We start from the raw sequence: 25,949 nt of genomic DNA, 5'->3' as shown, positions 1-25,949 counted from the left end.
AGACAACAAAGAGCCTAGCCATTGCCTGTTTAAGGAAGGGCAGTCTAAATGAGTCTGGGTTTCCAGTGTTCAGAAGACAGGAGAAAGTTCTGAATTCCACCCCCCCCCCAACCCCCCCACCCCTGTTGTTGTTTGCCGTTCAGTGTATTCGTGTGATGTCTCGGAGAATACTTTGTTACTCATCAATGTCTCGGGTGACTCTCGCTTGATCAGATTTCCCAGTTCCAAGCTATCATGACTGATGGCGAGAGGAGACCAGCGGCTCACCCCCTGGGGACCGAGGATGTCCGGCTCCCGGTGGCCGGCACATGCCCCACGGACGCCGAGGCTGACGGCGGAGGCTTGCGCGGCGGCAGCAGCGGGAATATCGCCATGGAAAGTACGGGACGGTCCAGCGGCAGCAGCTTCTCGGCTCAGGAGCTCGGAGCGGCGGAGACAGCATCCGAGCCCGCCACCGAGCAGCTCCCATACCCAGCCCTAGCGCCCGCCGTCTTCTTCTGCCTCAAGCAGACAACGCGACCCCGGAGTTGGTGCCTCAAAGTGGTTTGTAACCCATATCCTTTTTCCCCTTCTATTCCCCCCCCCCCCCCCCCCGAAGCAATGTACCTTTATCCTATTTTAACATAGCCTGAACTTTTGTACAGCTGGTGTCAGGGCTGTTTGGCAACTTTAAAATCATTTAAAAAAACACACCAGTTTCAGATTTGCAGAATCGGTTTCATTTTTTTTTACCTGAAGTTTTCACCTTTTCATCCCCACTCAGAGGTGCAATGCTTTTGTGTCCGCTTCGACTACTCGATTTATATCTGTTTACGTTGTGAGAACTGTTGTGATCTGTACCACAAGATGCCCTTGCAAACAAGACATTCTGTGGGCTAAAGGCATGCCATTTTCTATAAACTCACCAACTCTCTCTAATGGGTTGTGTCTAATGCATTTTGGCGTCTATTTTTTAGTTGGAAATGTACTAATGCTGGGGGCGGGGGGGGGGGGGGTGTGGGGGAGGAATGACAAGCCAGCAGTAGTTGCTGGTTTATGTTCATGGAGATTTATCGTGCGTGTCTTTGAGATTGCAACTTGCATCACCCAACCTATGTCAAGTGTTAGTTTTAAGGGTGAAATCTCGACTTGTCCGTTTCTGACACGCACAACACAGCACTTCGACAGCAAAGTACTGCGTCTGCTGCAAATCTGAATTAATATTTTAAAAAATAAGTAAAAGCTGTAAACAGTCAGTGGGTCTGGCAGTATTCTGGAGCGAGAAATGAAAAAGGGAGTCAGGTCGATGACACTTGGTCCGGACTGGGAGAATGTGGAGTTGGAACAGGTTTTTTTTTGTGAAGCAAGTCGGTGGAAGGTAGGCGGGGAGGAAAGACCTAGAGGAGAAGGGGATCTATGATAGGATGGGAAGGCAGGGGAGATGAGGGTGCAAGGTAGAAAATAAAACGGGGTGTGGGAGTGGGAAATAAATAAATATGTGTACGAAGGTGTAAATGGTAGGAGCAGATTGTTCACCAACAGCTGCTGTCCAAAAACACCCGCCCCCCCCCCCCCCCGCAACAAAACTACTTGTCTCGCAGTTCATGCTGACTTTGCAATGATAGCAGAGGCAGCCCCAACATCCTGCATTTAAAAATTCAACATTCCGTGTACGGAGATCAAAATATTCGTGACATCTTTTGCCACCGTTAAATTCGAAAGACGAATATAGGAATGTTCAACTAGAATATAGCCACCGCCCTTTGAAAATGTGGTGGAATAATATTTATTCCAAAAATATTCAGTCCGACTGGTGCCAACACCATACTTACTGTAGGATGGAGTGTCGTGGGAAGGCACCAGGATAGCCTTCAATAATAATAGACGGTAAAAGTATCAGCGGCAATTGTGCCCAAGAGGGTTTTGAGGCTGGTTTCTATTCCAGTGCATTTTCTTTGTGTCCGCCAAGCCCCAGGCAGACCACAGAGGCTCCCTGCCATGTTGCTCACTGTCAACTATTGCTCCAGGTGGCTCGAGTTGACCTTGGTCCCTCGCCCACACACCCCCCCTCATCCCTACAGATGTATCCAATCAGGACAATGGGTTTTCCCCCCGGCCCGTGCTCCAAGGCCACGTGCTCAGCACGTGCGCTCAGGCGGCAAGCGCGAGTCACACGCGGCGCATGCGCACACCGCCCAGGGACCGTTGAGGCAACAGGTGTTGACAACAAGATGGCCCCGGTTACCTGGGCAAAGGAGTGAGTGAGATGAGTGTTTGCATTCTCCATCTTCACTCTCTTTGAATGCTACTCTCCCAGAAAGTGGCCTGGCTAGAATTTGTGCAAAAGGATGCAATGCAGGAGCAAGGCAGTGTAAGTGTATTTTTTCTATTTTTTTTTAGTCATTGGTGGGACATGGGCGTCGCTGGCCGGCCAGCATTTGTTGCCCGTCCCTAGTTGTCCTTGTTCACGGGAGCAGTTGAGAATCAATCACATTTGCTGTAGCTCTGGAGTCCAGGCAAGGCAAGGACGACAGATTTCCTTCCCTAAAGGACTTTAGTGAACCAGATGGGTTTTTCTGACAATCAATAAAGGTTTCATGGTCAGCAGTATATTCTTGATTCCAGGTTTTTTTATTGATTTCAAATTCTACACCTGCCATGGCGGGATTCAAACCTGGGTCCCCCGAACATTAACTGAGTTTCTGGATTTCAGAGTTTCTATGCCATGACCTCTCCTCTTCTTTGAAGAGTGTAAAGTATAAATGACAATTTGAAAATGCAGCACTATTTCAAATTGACACATTTCAGCAGGGTCATTGTCTGAAATTATCTCCATCCAATTTCCTGTCACCCAGTAAACCTCGAAAGAATATGCACTCACTTAATTCTGGCCTCGCTCCACCATTGGTGGCCGTGCCTTCAGCTGCCTAGAAACTACCTGGCTCTGGAATTCCTTCTTTAAACCAACTCTTTACCTCACGTTCCCCCTTTAAGATTCTCCTTTAAATCTACCTCTTGATCAATCGTTTGGCCATCTGGCCTAATTCCTCATTCAGTTCACTGTTCAACTTCATTTGATAATGCAGCTATGAAGTAAGTGCCTTTTGATATTTCATTAGGTTCAAGATGCTATACAAGTGCAATCTGTCGTAATGTCCAACCTGTTACTTACTGTGTCTTTTCTAGGATTGTTTGAGATTAAGATAGTGATGTGTTGCTTGTTTGCCTATTAGCCGTGTATTTCGTAATTTTGCCACTTACCTGTTGGAAGCTGACTTACTGTAGTCGTAGTTCCAATGCAATCAGATTACTTGCGGTTAAAACATAAAATATAATTCAATAGTTTAATGTCAAGCAATATTGCACTTTTGTTTTGTCGTCTAATAGTTTGGCAGTGGTAGCACTGTTTGAAAATTATAATTCATTTACCAGTGATACCTTTCATTCAAGCATCTCCTGATACTTAAGACTTGAATGTGTTTTTCCATGACAATATATTAAGATGTAACTTGCACATATCAGGTGTAGATTGGAAATGAACATCGGGTGTAGCAGTTCAATTCAGGATCAGAGGCTGTTTGTACTCTTTTGTAGCAGAGATTACAGCTTCTCTATACAATTGACTGCAGGTTTTAGTTTGATCTATCGTATCTGGATACAAAAACATTTCTGAAATTTGTAGACAGATTAACAATAATCCAGGGGTAAGTGTGAATTTTGGGATTACATCTTGATTATCGTAGTTGTAAAGGTTTCTGCTGTAGTTCATTTCATAAACCCTGCATTAAAGCATACACCTAGTTTCAGCATTACTGAAGGCTTACTGCAGTTCCTTTCTAATGTTGCGACTCAATATGCAATGACTTTCAGAGTAACTGTCATTGAGTTGACATTGCTAAAAATGACAGGATTTGGTGTTCAGGCAGTTCAGCTTCTGCATTTCAGCCCCTTCAGGCTCAGCGTGCTTTTGATTTGGGTGGAGTAACTTAAAAAATGTTTGCTACTGGATGCTCAGTGAAGATTGCCGCAAAGAAACATCCTAAAAGGAGCATGAGATCAAAAACCACATTCACATGCTGTTAGAATCAATTTGATGTCCTGATTACCAGCTCATAATGTAATTAATGGTAGCTCCAAGCTACAAACTCAAAATATCACTTGCATGTATACAATGTTATGGTATCATGGTACGATACAACACAGAGGGAGACCATTTGGCCCATCATGTCAGTAGCAATTCTTTGATAGAGATATTGGCCGGAATTTTACTGCCCCGCCGCCACGGAAATCGGAGCGGGCAAGGGCTGGACATTGGGAAGGTCCATTGACCTCGGGTGGGATTTTACAGTTTCGGGATGAGTGAGGCCGTAAAATCCTGCCCATCAAACTATTTCCACACCCTGATCTTTCCTCAATTATTTCCCTTTATATATTTATCCAATTCTCTTTTGAAAGATACAAATTACTTTCAGGCATTATAATCCAGATCATTACAACTCACTGAACAAAAAGTGTTTCCTCATGTTGCCTCTGGTTCTTTGGCCAATCACCTTAAATGTGTGTCCTCTAGTTACTGACCTTACTGCCATTGAAAACAGCTGCTCCTTATTTACTCTATCAAAACTGTTCATGATTCTGAACAGCCCTATCAAATCTGTTAACCTTTGCTCAAAGGAAAATAACCCTAGTTTCTCCAGTCTCTCCATTTAACTGAAGCCCATCATCTTGGCACCATTCCAATAAATGTCCTCTGCAGCCTCTCTCAACGCCTTGCACTTTCTTACGAAAAGTATCTGGGGGTGGACTGCTCATCATCAACCCCCCCCACTCTCTCCCCCCCCCTCCGCCTCCCCCATCCCCCCCCCCCCCCCCTGATTGGCAGGCAGCTCAAGCAGTCCGAGCAGCACCAGATCCCAAACGTGGGTGCTGCTGGGACTGCAAGAAGGAGCACAAAGGAGAGTGATGGTTGCTGCAAGAAGGTAAGTCCCAGACCTAAAGGACATGGAGGGATCCATGAGCCGAGGGGAGTGGAGGGAACTGGGGGCTGTATTTTGGGGGTGGTGAGGGAGGAAGTGGAAGTGCATTCTTGGGGATGGGGGGATCCACAAAGGTCACCCCTTGAATAAGTTGCCCCCTTTCCCATCCTGTAGTCCATAAAAAAAGGCATGTGCGCTCCTGCCTGCCTATGCCAAATGCAATATGGCATGGGCAGTGCATTTATCCAGATTGCTAACAAGTTTAATTGACCTTTTATTTATTGAAACATAGCAGGCTGGTTGCCGATTTTGATGTCTGTCCATCTAGCGTATTATGGGGGCCAGCTTGGAACTGGGCTGGAAGGTGCTATCTTACATGTCGTCACCCCCCCGCCCCCAGCCAATAAAATGCCTTGAGGGGCACCATCAAATACAACCCAATACTTCAGCTGAGGCCTAATCAATGTTTCATAAAGCTTTGGCTTAACTTCCCTTGTATATTCTATGTTTCTATTAATAAAGTCAAAAAATTCCATATGCTTTTTTAACAGCCTTCTCAATTTGTCTTACCACATTCAAAGGTTTCTGTACACACATCCCCTGATTTCTTTGTTCCTCCGCCTACTTTAGAATTATATCATTTAATTTATATTGACTCTCTTCATTCCTCCTATCAAAATGTATTACTTCACACTCCTCCATGTTAATTTAATCTGCCATTTCACCAGTCTGTTCATGTCCTTCTCAAGTCTTTGTCCTCACATTGTTTATTACATTTCCTACTTTTGTGTCATCTGCACACTTTGAAAGTATACCCTTTATGATACACCAAAGATTAAGTAATATATATCCAAAAAGAGCAATGGTCCTAACATCGTCACCTGGGGAACACCACAGCATAATTCCTTTCAGTCTTGGAAACAACTATCTGCCACTGCCCTCTGTTTCCTGTTTGATAGCCAGCTTAATATCTACGCTGCCACTGCGCTTTTAATCCCATGATCTTGAATTTTGCTTACAAGTCCATTATGTACTTCATCAGATGCCTTTTGAAAGTCAATATGAAGCATCAACTGCCCTCATAAACCTTCACTGTTACTTCATCAAAAAACTCAAATAAAATGCTCAAACATGATTTTTCTTCAACAAACCCGTGCTGAGTTTTATTTATTAGCTCATATTTTTTTCAAGTGCCGATGAATTTTGTCCTTGATTGTAACTTGGATGATACATGCTTCCCTTTTTATTACTTTTTTATGCTAGGAACAGATGGTGATAATGTGCTTTAGAGACATTCCAACTCGTTGCTGCATTAGTTTTTGTATGCCAAGTGAATTGTTTTGTGCGTCCTCTATAATGAGGGAGGCTGTATATTAATGCACTTAAATGTTTCAATATGAGTACAAAACATTCTCAATGTTTAATATATCATAGAAAACAACTTGGAATATCATATGGCACATGAAACATTTGAATGAGTGTGAAGAAATAATACGGATGGCATATTAGTAATTTAATATTGCATAAATACATATAAGAGACAAAAACTGAGAATATTGTGTTAATAAAGTGAACCTTGTTTGGAGTTCCTCCAAGGTAGTCTGTAAATAGATGATTTCATTTTAAATTTACAGATATTCATGTTTTTTTAAAATTCATTTACGGATGTGGGCTTCTCTGGCTCGAGCAGCATTTGTTGCCCATCCCTTGTTGCCATAGAAACATAGAATACCTACAGTGCAGAAGGAGGCCATTTGGTCCGAGTCCGCACTGACTCTCTGATAGAGCATCCCACTCAGGCTCTCTTCTCCATGGTATCCCCGTAACCCTGAGCATTTTCCATGGCTTATCTACCTAACCTGCACATCTTTGGATTGTGGGAGGAAACTGGAGCATCCGGAGGAAAGCTACGCAGCCATGGGGAGAATGTGCAAACTCCACACAGTCACCGAAGGCCAGAATCAAACCCGGCTCCCTGATGCTGTGAGGCAGCAGTGCCAACCATAGTGCTGCCCCATTAGTTGGCATCTTGAATCGCTGCAGTCCTTGAGATGTAGGTACACCAATTGTGCTGTTAGGGAGGGAGTTCCAGGAGTTTGACCCTGTAATAATGAAGGAATAGCAATTTATTTCCAAGTCAGAACGGTGAGTGCTTTGGAGGGGAACGTCCAGGTGGTGGTGTTCCCAGGTATCTGCTGCTTTTGTCCCTCTAGATGGTAGTGGTCATGGGTTTGAAAGGTACTGCCTAAGGAATCTTGGTGAGTTCCGGAAGTGCATCTTGTAGTTGGTACACACAGCTGCCACTGTTCATTAATGGTGGAGGGATTCAATGTTTCTGGAAGTGGTAACAATCAAGTGTGCTGCTTTGTCCTGATGGTGTCAAGCTTCTTGAGTGTTGTTGGAACTGTACTCATCCTGTCAAGTGGAGAGTATTGCATTACACTCCTGACTTGTGCCTTGTAGATGGTGTACAGGCTTTGAGGAGTACAAAGGTGAGTTACTCGCTGCAGGATTCTAGCCTCAGACCTGCTCTGGTAGCCACAGCATTTATATAGCTAGTCCAGTTTAGTTTCTTGTCAATGGTGACCCCCAGGATGTTGATAGTGTGGGATTCAGTGATGTTCAGTGTCAAGGGAGAATGGTTAGATCCTCTCTTGTTGGAGATTGTCATTGCCTGGCACTTGTATGGTGCAAATGTTACTTGCCACTTGTCAGTCTAAACCTGGATATTGTCCTGATCTTGCTGCATTTGCACATGGACTGCTTCAGTATCTGGGGAGTCGTGAATGATATGGAACATTGTGCAGTCATCAGTGAACATCCCCACTTTTGAACTTATGATGGCAGGGAGGTCATTGATGAAGCAGCTGGAGAAGGTTGGGCTTAGACACTACCCTGAGAAACTCCTGCAATGATGAGCTGAAATGATTGACGTCCAACAACCACAATCATCTTCCTGTTTGCCAGGTATGATTCCAACCAGTGGAGAGTTTTCCCCTTGATTCCCAATGGCTCCAGTATTGCTCGGGCTCCTTGATGCCATACTTGGTCAAATGCTGCCTTGATGTCAAGGGCAGTCACTCGCACCTCACTTTTTTTATTCGTGGGACATGGGCATCGCTGGCTGGCCAGCATTTATTGCCCACCCCTAGTTGCCCTTGAGAAGGTGCTGGTGAGCTGCCTTCTTAAATCGCTGCAGTCCACGTTCTGTAGGTTGACCTACAATGCTGTTGGGGAGGGAATTCCAGGACTTTGACCCAGCAACTGTAAAGGAACGGCGATATATTTCCAAGTCAGAATGGTGAGTGGCTTGGAGGGGAACTTGCAGGTGGTGGTGTTCGCATTTATCCGCTGTCCTTGTCCTTCTAGATGGAAGTGGTCATGGGTTTGGAAGGTGCTGTCTAAGGATCTTTGGTGAATTGCTGCAGTGCATCTTGTAGACAGTACACACTGCTGCTACTGAGCGTCAGTGCTGGAGGAGGGATTGAATGTTTGTAGATGTGGTGCCAATCAAGCGGGCTGCTTTGTCCTGGGTTGTGTCGAGCTTCTTGAGTGTTGTTGGAGCGGCACACATTCAGGCAAGTGGGGAGTATTCCATCACACTCCTGACTTCTGCCTTGTAGATGGTGGATAGGCTTTGGGAAGTCAGGAGGTGAGTTACTCGCCGCAATATTTCTAGCCTCTGACCTGCTCTTGTAGCCACTGTGTTTATGTGGTGAGTCCAGTTGAGTTTCTGGTCAATGATAACCCCAAGGATGTTGACAGGGGAATTCAGTGATGGTTACACCATTGAATGTCAAAGTTGGTGGTTAGAGTGTCTCTTACTGGTTTTAGTCATTACCTGGCATTTGTGTGGCACGAATGTTACTTGCCACTTGTCAACCCAAGCCTGGATATTGCCCAGATCTCGTTGCATTTGAACATGGACTGCTTCAGTATCTGAGGACTCGCGAATGGTGCTGATCATTGTGTAATCATCGGCGAACATCCCCACTTCTGACCTTATGACAGAGGGAAGGTCATTGATGAAGCAGCTGAAGATTGTTGGGCCTGGGACACTACCCTCCTTACTAACATCTGGGGGCTTGTGCCAAAATTGGGAGAGCTGTCTCACAGACTAATCAAGCAACAGCCTGACATAGCCATTCTCACGGAACCATACCTTACAGATAACACCCCAGACACCACCATTACCATCCCTGGATATGTCTTGCCCCACCGGCAGGACAGACCCAGCACAGGGTGGCACAGTGATTTACAGTCAGGAGGGAGTTGCCCTGGGGGGTCCTTAACATCGACTCCGGACCCCATGAACTCCCATAGCTTCAGGTTAAACATGGGCAAGGAAATCTCTTACTGGTTATCAAGTACCGTCCTCCTTCGGCTGATGAATCAGTATTCCTCCATGTTGAACAACACTTGGAGGAAGCACTGACGGTGGCAAGGGCGCAAGATGTACTCTGGATGGGGGATTTCAATGTCCACCACCAAGAGTGGCTCGGCAGCAGCACTACTGATCAAACTGATCGGGTCCTAAAGGATATAACTGCTAGACTGGGTCTGCAGCCGGTGGTGAAGGAACCAACAAGAGGAAATAACATACTTGACCTCATCCTTACCAATCTGCCGGCTGCAGATACATCTGTCCATGATAGTATCGGTAAGAGTGACCACCGCACAGTCCTTGTGGAGACGAAATCCTGCCTTCACATTGAGAATAACTTCCACCGTGTTGTGTGGCACTATCACAGTGCTAAATGTGACAGACTTCGAACCGATCTAGCTACTCAAGACTGAGCATCCATGAGGCGCTGTGGGCCATCAACAGCAACAGAATTGTACTCCAGCACAATCTGCAACCTCATGGCCCGGCATATCCCCCACTCAACTATTACCATCGAGCCAGGGGATCAACCCTGGTTAAATGGAGAGTGCAGAAGGGTATGCCAGGGGCAGCACAGGCATACCTAATAATGAGGTGTCAACCTGGTGAAGCTACCAAACAGGACTACTTGCATGCCAAATGGCAAAAACTGCAAGTGATAGACAGAACTAAGCGATCCCACAACCAACGGATCAGATCTAAGCTCTGCAGTCCTTCCACATCCAGTCATGAATGGTGGTGGACAATTAAACAACTCACTGGGGGAGGAGGCTCCACAAATATCCCCATTCTAAATGATGGAGGAGCCCAGCACATCAGTGCAAAAGAAAAGGCTGAAGCATTCGCAAGAATCTTCAGCCAGAAGTGCCGAGTGGATGATTCATCTCGGCCTCCTCCAATGGTCCCCAGCATCTCAGATGCCAGTCCCCAACCAATTCGATTCACTCCACGTGATATCAAGAAACAGTTGGAGGCACTGGATATTGCAAAGACAATGGGCCCTGATAACATTCCGGCAATAATATTGAAGACTTGTGCTCCAGAACTTGCCACTTCCCCAGCCAAGCTCTTCCAGTACAGTTACAACATTGGCATGTACCCAACAATGTGGAAAATAGCCCAGGTATGTCCTGTACACAAAAAGCGGGACAAATCCAACCCGGCCAACTACCGCCCAATCGGTCTACTCTCGATCATCAGTAAAGTGATGGAAGGGGTCATCAACAGTAATATCAAGCAGCACCTGCTCAGCAATAACCTGCTCAGTGACGCCCAGTTTGGTTTCTGCCAGGGTCACTCAGCTCCTGACCTCATTACAGCCTTGGTTCAAACATGGACAAAAGAGCTGAATTCTAAAGCTGAGGCGAGAGTGACAGCCTTTAACATCAAGGCTGCATTTGATCAAGTGTAGCATCAAGGAGCCCTAGCAAAACAGGAATCAATGGGTATCAGGGGGCAAACTCTTCGCTGGTTGGAGTCACACCTGGCACCTCTGGAGTTCACTTCTTTTGTCCATGTTTGAACCAAGGCTCTAATGAGATCAGGAGCTGAAACTTTATAAGGAACCTGGTGGAACCCAAACTGAGTAAGTGCCACTTGATAGCGCTGTTGATGACCCCTTCCAGCACTTAACTGATGACTGAGAGTAGACTGATGGGGCGGTACTTGGCCGGATAGGATTTGTCCTGTTTCTTGTGTACAGGACATACTTGGGCAATTTTCCATGCCGGATAGATGCCAGTGATGTAGCTCAGTAAGAAGTCTCACAACACCAGGTTAAAGTCCAACAGGTTTATTTGGCATCACAAGCTTTCAGAATGCTGCTCCTTCATCAGGTGAGTCAGCGCTCCAAAAGCTCGTGATACCAAATAAACCTGTTGGACCTTAACCTGGTGTTGTGAGACTTCTTACTGTGCCCATCCCAGTCCAATGCCGGCATCTCCACATCAGTGTTGTAGCTGTACTGGAACAGCTGAGTTAGGGACACAGCAAGTTCTGGAGCACAGACCTTCAATACTATTGCTGTAATATTGTCAGGGCCCATAGCCTTTGCAGTATTCAGTGCTTTCAGCTGTTTCGTGACACCACATGAAATGAATTGCATTGGCTGAAGATTGACATCTGTGAGGCTGGTGACCTCTGGAGGAGGCTGAGATGGATCACGCACTCGGTACTTCCATTTTAGACCAACACAATGGACAAGCTTGCTGGTTTGTAGCACGTTTATTAAGTATCAAATGCATGCACTTGGGAACGTCAGAACTTTAACCAGCTTTGTGAGTGATTAGAACATTTAAAAATGTTTTAACACACTAAACTTTGCAAGTGATTAATATATATAAAATGCACAATAAATCCATTGGCAGCTGATATAATTTTTCTCATGAAGGCACTGTGTAAAATAATTTTATGATGGATTTAAATACATAAATTCTGTGCATGGAAAATCCTGTTTTTCTGTTGTCTGACTATCTAATTTTAACAATCTGATATATCATAAAGTTCATAGAATTATAATCGCAAAGAGGAAGGCCATTTGGCCCACTGAGTCCATTCTAACTTTCCACAAAGTTGTGCAATCAATCTCATTCCTCCACTCCATACTCATAGTCATGCAAATTTATTTGCACAAGTGCACATGCAGTTTCTTCAATCATCTCTGCTCCATCAGCCTTGTGGATAGCGAGTTTCAGGTCTTACCACTCACTGCATTTAATGTTTTTGCTTGCAGCTTCCCCCCACCGCTCTGCATCTTTTACTGAAAATCTTAAATCTGTGTCCCCCTAGTCCTTGTACCATTAGCTGATGGGAACATTTTTTCCTTGTCTTGCAAAACCTCTATCAAATCCCCCCCTTTTATCCAAGGAAAGAACAACCCCAGCTTCTCCAACCTAACATTGTAGCTAAAATCCTGTATCACTGAACCTATCTCTTCTGCACCCTCTCAAGCTCCGAACCATGCTTTCTAAAGAGTGATAGCCAGAACTGAATGCAGTATTTCAGTTGTGGGCTAACCAGAGCTTTATAAAGGTTCAGTGTAACTTTCCTACATTTGAATATCTCCTTCTGAATATCTCTATTTATGAAGCAGGAGGTCCCACATACTTTGCTAAACACCCTCCCTATATGTCCTGCCACCTGCAAAGATTTATGCACATGCACCGCCAGGTCCCCATGTCCCTGCAGGCTCTTTGGAACTGTGCCATTAGATGTATATTATTTCTCTGTTTCTCTTCTGCCAGAATGCATCACCTCATACTTGCCCGCATTAAATTCCATGGCCTGAATTTTTCGCCCATCTGGTGCATGCAGTCGGCAGGTTCAGAAGTGGGTGTGAAATGTGCTTTCATCCGCGTTCAACCCCGGAACGCAATTTCACACTGACTGGCCAATTAACAGCCAGCCAGCGTGAAATGTGCACTAAGAAACAATCAGCGCTGCCGGGGCGGATGGGTCAGGATGGGTGTCGAGAAAAGGGAGTGTGTGGGCTGTTGCTTCCACTGTGCTTCCTCAGGGGACAGCTGCTGCAGAGCTGTCGCAGGGAGCTGCTGACCTATACAAAATGAATTGCAAGAGGAAAACACTACAAAGAGTGTCCAGGCAGCACATTCCAACACAAGTCTCAGACACAGGCACCTTTTGTAATAATTTTATTTCAGCCTTGACATTTTATCTCACTCTGGATCGAGGTTGCACCTAGAATGTAAAGGCTTCCTGGTCAATCAGCAGCACCCACCAACCGTAAAAGTGGATGGGCCATGTAAAATTCTGTTCAGTTGGTCCCATAATGGGCCACTTTCCCTGCTTGACTATTGGTGGGTGCTCTTCTGACTGTCATGCACACCCACTGACCAAAATATCACGCGAGTGCATGATGACATTGGGATGTCTGTCTGATGTCTTCTCGTGTGAGTTCACATGCTTCGGGGTCGGATGTGGGGCCCATCCAAGCAACATAAATTTCTGGCCCATTTGCCTCCTGCCTGCCCATTCTGCTCGCCTATCTATATCCCGTTGCAGTTGATTTGTATAATTCTCATTGTTATAAAAATTCCCCAATACTGGGTAATTCAAGCAGAATTTAATTGGTCACTGAAACTCAGTGGCCCTGGTGATGCGTTTTGCTTTGTGCTATGTTGCATTGCATTGTAAAGCTGCATAACTTCTGACCCAAGATGAACAATGCCAGGGGAGATCTGCTATAAAACAATCCTGGTACATTACATTACCTGGTAAAGAGATGAATAAATATCATTTATTTTGATGATTTCCAAAAACATTACGTAAGGAGAAGCTGTTGCCGTGGTATGTTATTTACCATGCAGTTTCTCAGATTATTGCTAAAATTACATACTTCTGATATCTGTTAAGGATTTGAAAGAAATTCCTGTTAACAGGTATTGAAGTTGTTTCAAAAAGCATGCTTTGAAGTACAGTGAAGTACTTGGAATTTGAGACTGTTGTAGTCTGAAGTGTCATACATCTAATGTCTGTGTGCATTACTGTCTCTATAGTTTTTATTAGATATTAATAACACAACAGTATGATTGTATTATGGATCAGTGAGAAAAGATCAGTCACTAGACAAATAATAAGAATTCTGAGCAAGCTTTAAAAGCATTGCATCCCTTCTATAACTTTTGTTGATTTATTTTTGCAGGTAAAATCGATAATCTGCACACATAGGTGAATGACATATTTTCACTTTAACATAGAATCCCTGCAGTGCAGAAGGAGACCATTCGGCCCATCGAGTCTGCACCAACCACAATCCCACCCAGGTCCTATTCCCGTAACCCCTCATATTTAACCTGCTAATCTCCCTGATACCAGGATCAATTTAGCATGGTCAATCAACCTAACCCACACATCTTTGGACTGTGGGAGGAAACTGGAGCACCCGGTGGAAACCCACACAGACACAGGGAGAATGTACAAACTCCACACAGCCAGTGACCCAAGCAGGGTCCTGGTGCTGTGAGGCAACAGTGCTAACCACTATGCCGCCCAACATCAATTACAAGTGTTGAAGAGAGAGAGATAAACATGTACAAATATTTAAAATAATTTCAGCTTTACTTACAATATTCCAATTAGCTGCAACATTAGTTAAACGTTTATAGAATTATATGGCCTGAATTTCATGGTCAGAGGTGAAGCAGTGGTGCCTGTTGCTGACATTGAAGAAACCTCTTCTCAAAGATTTAGCAATCTCTATGATGTGGATTTCCCCTTTCTCGGAGGTAATTTGAATCTGGAGCCAAATCAGAGTTGTCTTCAGGCCTATAATAACAGTGATCTCATCAAACATGGTGAGCAGCTAATCACATCTCACGGAGAGCAAACTAGGAAGTAAAATGCACTGATTATCCTTCACTTTAAATTTTGCAGAGTGTGAAAGAGATGAGTTTTTAAATACTTTAGTGGAATCTGAGTGTTGCTGGGAAGGCCAGCATTTGTTGCCCATCCTTAATTGCCCTTTAGTTTGGGATATATATGTGGGGTTAAAATAATAATTGAATCATAAAATGAACATTTTAAAAATTTAATTATGTGTGTAACTTGTTACTTGTAGAGACTGAGCATTTAAAAAAAGTGATTGACTCAAAGAATGACACAACAAAATTTCTCATTTTAAGACTTCTGGTGTAACAAACACACTAAAATCAATATTGGTTAAACATTACATAGTTGGCGACTAATACAAGAAACTACAGAATATGTATCCCCTAACCTCTTAGTACAATGGAAAACCCAATGCCATATTTATATGTTGTACTGCACTCTCCAAATACATGTCTTAAGTTTAAAGTCCACTCCTCTTGGTGTTGCAACAGACTCTCTTCCTCCTATTATTCAAAGCTGAATCTTCCAATGTCCTTTTAAACCTAAACTTTTTCATTGAACCATTTGAGCATAATCGAATGGACACTCTGTTTTAAGGTTCCGTCCGGTGATTCCATGGTCTCTAACTTTTCACAGTCCTTCTTTCCTTGAAGATGCAGTTGGTCCTCACCTGCCCTTTACTGGGTGGTTACCCCCCCCCCCCCCCAACTCTTTTGGTCTGACTATCTCCGGAAAATGGGAATCTGCCACGAGCAAGAGCAGCTGCTCCTCTTTGTATCCAGATGTGAAAGCTGACACTTGGGTTTCAATAAGATTTTGCCCTCGGCCTCTTGTCTGCATGGCAACCAAATCACATGGGCAAATCACGAAGCAGTACCCGTAGCAGGTTACATGCCCCTCTCACTGCTCCATTTTACCTTGAATTAAAAGACCACCTCACATCCATAACAAATTTTGCAGCATAATGGATACATTTGACATTCTACAAATATAGATATAAGTTCTGTGTCAGAGGTTTTTCAGCAGTAGTTATGAATTTAGTATGCTGTTATTTAGTATGCAGCTAATAAAACCCAGTTACACCTCAGTCAACAAGGTGAGACTAATCACTTTAAAGAGTAGATTCTTGATAGTTTAGTGATTTCTATTTGACTGCAGTCTGTGGGACTTCAACAGCACACCCACTGACGAAGTGTAGAATCACTGACGGCAATTTCTGAATTTCGGCGTTTATCTGCACACTACAGACTCAAGAAATTGCCATCAGTTTCAGAGGATTAATGGCTGCAAAGCTAAGTTTTGCTGTCATTACTACCGCAAGATCGAGGCCAATGGCTTTGTTGGTTTTGAAATACAAAGTAGATTTGCCATATTTATTGTTGCTGATGGCTCCTGTGAATTGTAACATGTTTTATTTAGCAGAACAGATATGAAAAAAATGTGTAGAATGCAGGATCAAGGTGTCTGAGATGTAATGCCCCTTAAAATGGAAGGAAAACTATACCACCACAGAGATGGAAATTATAAGGAGTGTTTTTCCTGGCTCAGAGTTTTCTACAAACCAGTAAAGGCTTCAGATTTTCAGAAGCTTTTACTGACTAGAAACTTTGAGCTGTTCTGCAAGAAAAATAGTTTAGTTTGGCTTAAACCACCAGTTCCTAAACCAATTTTATATATATATATATATATACAATGTATGTTTGATTTAATGTATGCATGTGTGTTTCTGGGGTCTTTGTATGGAGTTATTTCTGTTTTTCAGCAGTTTCCTCCCCCTTAACGTCCACCCTCTCTCTCTCCCTTCCACTCTCACCCTCTCTCCCATACTCCCCTCACCCTGTTCCTCCCTTCTCTTCTCAGCCCCTCACCCCCCCTCACACCAGGCAAACTCTCACCATTCCCCCACCACCCCTGACACCCTTTCTCTCATGCCCTACCTCTCTTGCCCCCCCCCCCCCACTCTTCTCCTCTTGCCCTCTTATACACTTTCCTTCCCTTTCCCTTCACAGCTCACCCCTATCACTTTTCTCCTCTCAACTCATCCCACCTTTCCCTCCTCACCCCATTTGCCTTCACCTCCTCATGCCCTTCCCCTCGCCCGTTTGGGAGATGGGAGTTTGAGGGGGAATTCAGATAGGAGAAAAACAGTTGTTAATAGGAAGTAGAAAATTAGCAAATGAAAGTGGAAGGTAGCAGGAACAAATGTCAGCATCAAATCGAGTCAATATATGGCATAATAAAAAGGCTGGATTGAACTCACTATCTGAATGCACGTAGCAGTCGCAACAAGGTAGGTGAATTGATGACACAGATATAAGTAAACAGTATGATCTAATTGCCATTATTATTAATGCTACAGGGTTGGGAAGTAAATATTCCACAATTAGGAAGGACAGGCAGAAAGAAAATGGAGGTGGGGTAGCATGATTTGATAATAAGGGATGAGATTAGTACATTAGTGAGAGAGGATTTTAGATCAGAAGAGCAAGATCTGTTTGGTTGGAGTTGAAAAACAGCATGGAACCCTTACCTTTACTCATGCTTCCCCCTTACCTGTCCACGAAAAAAGCTATAAAGAAAAGTAAGATGGATTATGAGAATAAACTAGCTCAGAATATAAAAACAGATAGCAAAATTTACGACAAATATATAAAATGAAAAAGAGTGGCTAAAGTAAACATTGGTCCTTTAGAGGATGAGAAGCAGGATGTAATAACTGGAAATGAGAAAATGGCTGAGGCATTGAACAGGTATTTTGTGTCGGTCTTCACAGTGGAAGACGCAAATAACATGCCAAAAATTGATGACAGGAAGGTTATGGCAGGTGAGGATCTAGAAACTATCATTATCATGAAAGAGGTAGTGTTGGGCAAGCTAATGGGGCTAAAGGTAGACAAGTCTCCTGGCCCTGATGGAATGCATCCCAGGGTACTAAAAGAGATGGCGGGGGAAATAGCAAATGCACTGGTGGTAATTTACCAAAATTCGCTGGACTCTGGGGTGGTTCCCGCAGATTAGAAAACAGCAAATGTGACACCATTGTTTAAAAAAGGAGGTAGACAAAAGGCAGGTAACTATAGGCCAGTTAGCTTAACTTCTGTAGTAGGGAAAATGCTTGAATCTGTCATCAAGGAAGAAATAGCGAGACATCTGGATATAAATTGTCCCATTGGTAAGACACAGCATGGGTTCATGAAGGACAGGTCATGTTTGACTAATTTGGTGGAATTCTTTGAGAACATTACCTGCGTAGTGCACAATGGGGAACATGTGGATGTGGTGTATCTGGATTTTCAGAAGGCATTTGTGCCGCACCAAAGACTGCTGCATAAGATAAAAGTGCACGGTGTTACAGGTAATGTATTAGCATGGATAGAGGATTGGTTAACTAACAGAAAGCAAAGAGTGGGGGTAAATGGTTTTTTTTCTGGCTGACGATCAGTGAGTAGAGCTGTGCCTCAGGGATCAGTGTTGGGACCGCAATTGTTTACGATTTACAGAGTTGATTTGGAGTTGGGGACCAAGTGTAGTGTGTCAGAATTCGCAGATGATACTAAGATGAGTGGCAGAGCAAAGCGTGCAGAGGACACTGAAAGTCTGTAAGGGATATAGATAGTTTAAGTGAGTGGGCGAGGGTCTGGCAGATGGAGTACAATGTTGGTAAATGTGAGGTCATCCATTTTGGTAGGAATAACAGCAAAATGGACTATTATTTAAATGGTAAAAAATTGCTGCATGCTGCTGTGCAGAGGGACCTGTGAGTCCTAGTGCAGGGATCTCAAGGAGTTGGTTTGCAGGTGCAGCAGGTAATTAAGAAGGCAAATAGAATTTTGTCCTTCATTGTTAGAGGGATGGAGTTTAAAAACAGCGAGGTTATGTTGCAGCTGTATAAGGTGCTGGTGAGGCCACACCTGGAATACTGCGTACAGTTTTGGTCTCCTTACTTGAGAAAGGATATACTGGCACTGGAGGGAGTGCAGAGGAGATTCACTAGGTTGATTCCGGAGTTGAGAGGGTTGGCTTATGAGGAGAGATTGAGTAGACTGAGGCTATACTCATTGGAATTCAGAAGAATGAGGGGAGATCTTATAGAAACATATAAGATTATGAAGGGAATAGATAAGAACGTAGAACATAGAACAGTACAGCACAGAACAGGCCCTTCGGCCCACGATGTTGTGCCGAGCTTTATCTGAAACCAAGATCAAGCTATCCCACTCCCTATCATCCTGGTGTGCTCCATGTGCCTATCCAATAACCGCTTAAACGTTCCTAAAGTGTCTGACTCCACTATCACTGCAGGCAGTCCATTCCACACCCCAACCACTCTCTGCGTAAAGAACCTACCTCTGATATCCTTCCTATATCTCCCACCACGAACCCTATAGTTATGCCCCCTTGTGATAGCTCCATCCACCCGAGGAAATAGTCTTTGAACATTCACTCTATCTATCCCCTTCATCATTTTATAAACCTCTATTAAGTCTCCCCTCAGCCTCCTCCGCTCCAGACAGAACAGCCCTAGCTCCCTCAACCTTTCCTCATAAGACCTACCCTCCAAACCAGGCAGCATCCTGGTAAATCTCCTCTGCACTCTTTCCAGCGCTTCCACATCCTTCTTATAGTGAGGTGACCAGAACTGCACACAATATTCCAAATGTGGTCTCACCAAGGTCCTGTACAGTTGCAGCATAACCCCACGGCTCTTAAACTCCAACCCCCTGTTAATAAAAGCTAACACACTATAGGCCTTTTCACAGCTCTATCCACTTGAGTGGCAACCTTTAGAGATCTGTGGATATGGACCCCAAGATCTCTCTGTTCCTCCACAGTCTTCAGAACCCTACCTTTGACCCTGTAATCCACATTTAAATTAGTCCTACCAAAATGAATCACCTCACATTTATCAGGGTTAAATTCCATTTGCCATTTTTCAGCCCAGCTTTGCATCCTATCTATGTCTGTTTGCAGCCTACAACAGCCCTCCACCTCATCCACTACTCCACCAATCTTGGTGTCATCAGCAAATTTACTGATCCACCCTTCAGCCCCCTCCTCTAAGTCATTAATAAAAATCACAAAGAGCAGAGGACCAAGCACTGATCCCTGTGGCACTCCGCTAGCAACCGGCCTCCAATCCGAAAATTTTCCATCCACCACCACCCTCTGTCTTCGATCAGACAGCCAGTTACCTATCCAATCGGCCAACTTTCCCTCTATCCCACACCTCCTCACTTTCATCATAAGCCGACCATGGGGGACCTTATCAAACACCTTACTAAAATCCATGTATATGACATCAACTGCCCTACCTTCATCAACACACTTAGTTACCTCCTCAAAAAATTCTATCAAATTTGTGAGGCACAACTTGCGCTTCACGAATCCGTGCTGACTATCCCGGATTAATCCGCATCTTTCTAAATGGTCGTAAATCCCATCCCTAAGGACCTTTTCCATCAATTTACCAACCACTGAAGTAAGACTAACCGGTCTATAATTACCAGGGTCATTTCTATTCCCTTTCTTAAACAGAGGAACAACATTCGCCATAAGATAGAAGCAGGGAAGTTGTTTCCACTGGCGGGTGAAACTAGAACTAGGGGGCATAGCCTCAAAATAAGGGGAAGCAGATTTAGGACTGAGTTGAGAAGGAACTTCTTCACACAAAGTGTTGTGAATCTGTGGAATTCCCTGCCCAGTGAAGCAGTTGAGGTTACCTCATTGAATGTTTTTAAGGCAAGGATAGATACATTTTTGAACAGTAAAGGAATTAAGGGTTATGGTGAGCGGGTGGGTAAGTGGAGCTGAATCCACAAAAATATCAGCCATGATCTTATTGAATGGCGGAGCAGGCTTGAGGGGCCAGATGGCCTACTCCTGCTTGTAGTTCTTATGAAGGGTAAAGGTTTCTTCCTTTCCCCTCACCTTCACTCGTCCTTTCCCCTCACCTTCACTCGTCCTTTCCCCTCACCTTCACTCGTCCTTTCCCCTCACCTTCACTCATCCTTTCCCCTCACCTTCACTCGCCCTTTCCCCTCACCTTCACTCGCCCTTCCCCCTCACCTGCACTCGCCCTTCCCCCTCACCTTCACTTGCCCTTCCCCCTCACCTTCCCTCGCCCTTCCCCCTCACCTTCCCTCGCCCTTCCCCCTCACCTTCCCTCGCCCTTCCCCCTCACCTTCCCTCGCCCTTCCCCCTCACCTTCACTCGCCCTTCCACCTCACCTTCACTCGCCCTTCCCCCTCACCTTCACTCGCCCTTCCCCCTCACCTTCACTCGCCCTTCCCCCTCACCTTCACTCGCCCTTCCCCCTCACCTTCACTCGCCCTTCCCCCTCACCTTCACTCGCCCTTCCCCCTCACCTTCACCCGCCCTTCCCCCTCACCTTCACTCGCCCTTCCCCCTCACCTTCACTCGCCCTTCCCCCTCACCTTCACTCGCCCTTCCCCCTCACCTTCACTCGCCCTTCCCCCTCACCTTCACTCGCCCTTCCCCCTCACCTTCACTCGCCCTTCCCCCTCACCTTCACTCGCCCTTCCCCCTCACCTTCACTCGCCCTTCCCCCTCACCTTCACTCGCCCTTCCCCCTCACCTTCACTCGCCCTTCCCCCTCACCTTCACTCGCCCTTCCCCCTCACCTTCACTCGCCCTTCCCCCTCACCTTCACTCGCCCTTCCCCCTCACCTTCACTCGCCCTTCCCCCTCACCTTCACTCGCCCTTCCCCTTACCTTCACTCTCCCTTCCCCCTCACCTTCACTCTCCCTTCCCCTTCACCTTCACTCTCCCTTCCCCCTCACCTTCACTGTCCCTTCCCCCTCACCTTCACTCTCCTCCCTCACCTTCACTGTCCCTTCCCCCTCACCTTCACTGTCCCTTCCCCCTCACCTTCACTGTCCCTTCCCCCTCACCTTCACTGTCCCTTCCCCCTCACCTTCACTGTCCCTTCCCCCTCACCTTCACTGTCCCTTCCCCCTCACCTTCACTGTCCCTTCCCCCTCACCTTCACTGTCCCTTCCCCCTCACCTTCACTCGCCCTTCCCCCTCACCTTCACTCGCCCTTCCCCCTCACCTTCACTCGCCCTTCCCCCTCACCTTCACTCGCCCTTCCCCCTCACCTTCACTCGCCCTTCCCCCTCACCTTCACTCGCCCTTCTCCCTCACCTTCACTCGCCCTTCCCCCTCACCTTCACTCTCCCTTCCCCCTCACCTTCACTCGCCCTTCCCCCTCACCTTCACTCGCCCTTCCCCCTCACCTTCACTCGCCCTTCCCCCTCACCTTCACTCGCCCTTCCCCCTCACCTTCACTCGCCCTTCCCCCTCACCTTCACTCGCCCTTCCCCCTCACCTTCACTCGTCCTTCCCCCTCACCTTCACTCGCCCTTCCCCCTCACCTTCACTCGCCCTTCCCCCTCACCTTCACTCGCCCTTCTCCCTCACCTTCACTCGCCCTTCCCCCTCACCTTCACTCTCCCTTCCCCCTCACCTTCACTCGCCCTTCCCCCTCACCTTCACTCGCCCTTCCCCCTCACCTTCACTCGCCCTTCCCCCTCACCTTCACTCGCCCTTCCCCCTCACCTTCACTCGCCCTTCCCCCTCACCTTCACTCGCCCTTCCCCCTCACCTTCACTCGCCCTTCCCCCTCACCTTCACTTGCCCTTCCCCCTCACCTTCACTCTCCTCCCTCACCTTCACTCGCCCTTCCCCCTCACCTTCACTCGCCCTTCCCCCTCACCTTCACTGTCCCTTCCCCCTCACCTTCACTCGCCCTTCCCCCTCACCTTCACTCGCCCTTCCCCCTCACCTTCACTCGCCCTTCCCCCTCACCTTCACTCGCCCTTCCCCCTCACCTTCACTCGCCCTTCCCCCTCACCTTCACTCGCCCTTCCCCCTCACCTTCACTCGCCCTTCCCCCTCACCTTCACTCGCCCTTCCCCCTCACCTTCACTCGCCCTTCCCCCTCACCTTCACTCGCCCTTCCCCCTCACCTTCACTCGCCCTTCCCCCTCACCTTCACTCGCCCTTCCCCCTCACCTTCACTCGCCCTTCCCCCTCACCTTCACTCGCCCTTCCCCCTCACCTTCACTCGCCCTTCCCCCTCACCTTCACTCGCCCTTCCCCCTCACCTTCACTCGCCCTTCCCCCTCACCTTCACTCGCCCTTCCCCCTCACCTTCACTCGCCCTTCCCCCTCACCTTCACTCGCCCTTCCCCCTCACCTTCACTCGCCCTTCCCCCTCACCTTCACTCGCCCTTCCCCCTCACCTTCACTCGCCCTTCCCCCTCACCTTCACTCGCCCTTCCCCCTCACCTTCACTCGCCCTTCCCCCTCACCTTCACTCGCCCTTCCCCCTCACCTTCACTCGCCCTTCCCCCTCACCTTCACTCTCCTCCCTCACCTTCACTCGCCCTTCCCCCTCACCTTCACTCTCCCTTCCCCCTCACCTTCACTCTCCTCCCTCACCTTCACTCGCCCTTCCCCCTCACCTTCACTTGCCCTTCCCCCTCACCTTCACTCTCCTCCCTCACCTTCACTCGCCCTTCCCCCTCACCTTCACTGTCCCTTCCCCCTCACCTTCACTGTCCCTTCCCCCTCACCTTCACTGTCCCTTCCCCCTCACCTTCACTGTCCCTTCCCCCTCACCTTCACTCGCCCTTCCCCCTCACCTTCACTCGCCCTTCCCCCTCACCTTCACTCTCCCTTCCCCCTCACCTTCACTCGCCCTTCCCCCTTACCTTCACTCTCCCTTCCCCCTCACCTTCACTCTCCTCCCTCACCTTCACTCGCCCTTCCCCCTCACCTCCACTCTCCCTTCCCCCTCACCTTCACTCTCCCTTCCCCCTCACCTTCACTCGCCCTTCCACCTTACCTTCACTCGCCCTTCCCCCTCATCTTCACTCTCCCTTCCCCCTCACCTTCACTCTCCCTTCCCCCTCACCTTCACTCGCCCTTCCCCCTTACCTTCACTCTCCCTTTCCCCTCACCTTCACTCGCCCTTCCCCCTCACTCTTCCTCTCGCCTCATACTCGCTCACCCTTGCCTCCTCACTGCCTCACACCTTTCCACCCTCTCCCCTTTTCACCTTTCCCTTCACTTCCTCTTGCCCTGACCGCTCATCTCCTCGCACTGTGCAGAATGATGGCATCAAGACTGTTGCCAGGATACCGGGTATGGGCTTGCATGGCATGCTGCGTATGATCTTACCTTGGTGCGCATTGAGGGAGTGGAACCCCTCCTGGTTGTGATACATTTTAGATTTAACATGAGGCACACACAAAGCACATGAGTGCTTTCAATGACACCATGTACTATGGGGAAGGCTGCTGTCCTTGCATAGCATTTATTCACTTTGCCTGTTTCTCTCTGGGAAGATGAAATGAACTATATTCAGCTCTCGTAGAATATGAAGCCTCAGTGACCTGCCTTTTGTAACTGTGGACAGTGAACTGGGAGATGTTGTAAATATCAGTTGCTCCAACCTAGAAGGAGCCAGGCATATAATTCATGCCTATGATTCTCTTCACAGCCACTGGCAATGTTATCCTTGCCCTATTCTGTGGCTGCAACAAGTTGTTTTTGTCATTAGTAAAGCAGAGATGTCTGACATATAGTTCTTGCTGATATTCGGGTAGGAAAAATGTTCCTTGAATATTCTGAATAGATACGAATATTCAGGCATATGAACATATAAATTAGGAGCTGGAATCGGTCACTAGGCACCTCAAGCCTGCTCTTCCATTCAATAAGATCATGGCTGATCTGATTGTATCCTCAATTCCATATCCCTGTCCACCCTCAATAACCTTTCACCCTCTTGCCTATCAAGAATCTACCTACTTCTGCCTTAAAAATATTCAAAGACTCTGCTTTCACTGCCTTTTAAAAGTTCCAAAGACACTCAAAAAAAGTTAAAGTTTATTTATTAGTCACAAGTAAGGCTTACATTAACACTGCAATGAAGTTACTGTGAAATTCCCCTAGTCACCACAGTCCGGTGCCTGTTCAGATCAATGCACCTAACCAGCATGTCGTTCAGAATGTGAGAGGAAACCGGAGCACCCGGAGGAAACCCATGCAGACACGGGGAGAACGTGCAAACTCCACACAGACAGTGACCCAAGCCAGGAATTGAACCCAGGTCGCTGGCGCTGTGAAGCAACAATGCTAACCACTGTGCTACCGTGCTGCCCCCAATCTGAAAGAAAAAAAATCTCCTCAACTCTGTCTTAAATGAGTGACCCCTTATTTCTAAACTGTGACCCCTAGTTCTAGATTCTTCCAAAAGAGAAACCATCCTTTCCACATTCACCCTGTCAAGAGGTCTCAAGAACTTATATGGTTCAATAAGGTCACCTTTCACTCTTCTAAACCCCAGTGGATACAAGCTTAGCCTGTCAAACCTTTCCTCCATAAGACAACTCGCCCATTCTAGGTAAACATTCTCTGAACTGCTTTCAACGCATTTACATTAGTCCTTAAATAAGGAGACAAGGAACCCTATACTGTACGCAATACTCCAGTTGTGGTCTCACCAATGCTCTGCATAACTGAAGCATAACTGCCCTACTTTTGTATTCAATTCCCTTTGCAGTAAATTATAACATTTTATTAGATTTCCTAATTATTTGCTGTACTAACCTTTTGCAATCCATGAACCAGGACACCTAGATCCCTCTGCATCTTAGAGCTCAGCAATTGCTCACAATTTAGATAATATGCTGCTTTTTTTTTGTTCCTGCCGAAATGGACAATTTCACATTTTCGCAAATTATACTCCATTTGCCAGATCTTTGCCCACCCACTTAATCTCTCTGTGTCCCTTTGTAGCCTTCTTATGTCCTCTTTACAACTCACTTTCTTACCTATCTTTGCGTCACCAGCAAAGTTAGCAATCATATCTTCGGCCCGTTCATCCCAGTCATTTATATCAATTGTAAAAAGTTGAGGCCCCAACACTGATCCTTGTGGCACATCACTCATTACATCTCGCCAACCAGAAAATGACCCATTAATGCCAACTGTTTCCTGTTAGCTAGCCAATATTCAATCTATGCCAAATTACCCCCACACCATTAACTTATTTTCTGCAATAATCTTTGATGTGTCACCTTATCAAATGCTTTCTGGAAATCTAAGTACAGTACATCCTTTAATCCATAGCACATATCACTTCTTTAAAGAACTCCAATAAATTTGTTAAACATTATTTCCATTCCAGAAAACCAAGTTGACTCTGCCTGATCACCTTGAATTTTTCCAAATG

At 46.3% G+C, this 25,949-nt stretch overlaps 1 protein-coding gene across 1 annotated transcript in view; it reads left to right on the top strand.

Annotated features, from left to right (window-relative positions):
• The first annotated feature begins 219 nt into the window (after positions 1-219).
• Positions 220-25,949, top strand: part of cacna1ha (calcium channel, voltage-dependent, T type, alpha 1H subunit a) — a 493,154-nt gene continuing 467,424 nt past the window's right edge. The window contains exon 1 of the mRNA XM_078239890.1: positions 220-554. Within this exon, the coding sequence (XP_078096016.1) occupies positions 235-554 (320 nt within the window). The 5' untranslated portion in view covers positions 220-234. The remainder of the gene's footprint in view (positions 555-25,949) is intronic.

Source organism: Mustelus asterias, chromosome 23 (assembly GCF_964213995.1).
Source record: "Mustelus asterias chromosome 23, sMusAst1.hap1.1, whole genome shotgun sequence".
NCBI classification, from domain to species: Eukaryota; Metazoa; Chordata; class Chondrichthyes; order Carcharhiniformes; family Triakidae; genus Mustelus; species Mustelus asterias.
The sequence above is the reverse complement of the archived record's forward strand: the minus strand, read 5'-3'. Positions and strand labels throughout refer to the sequence as shown.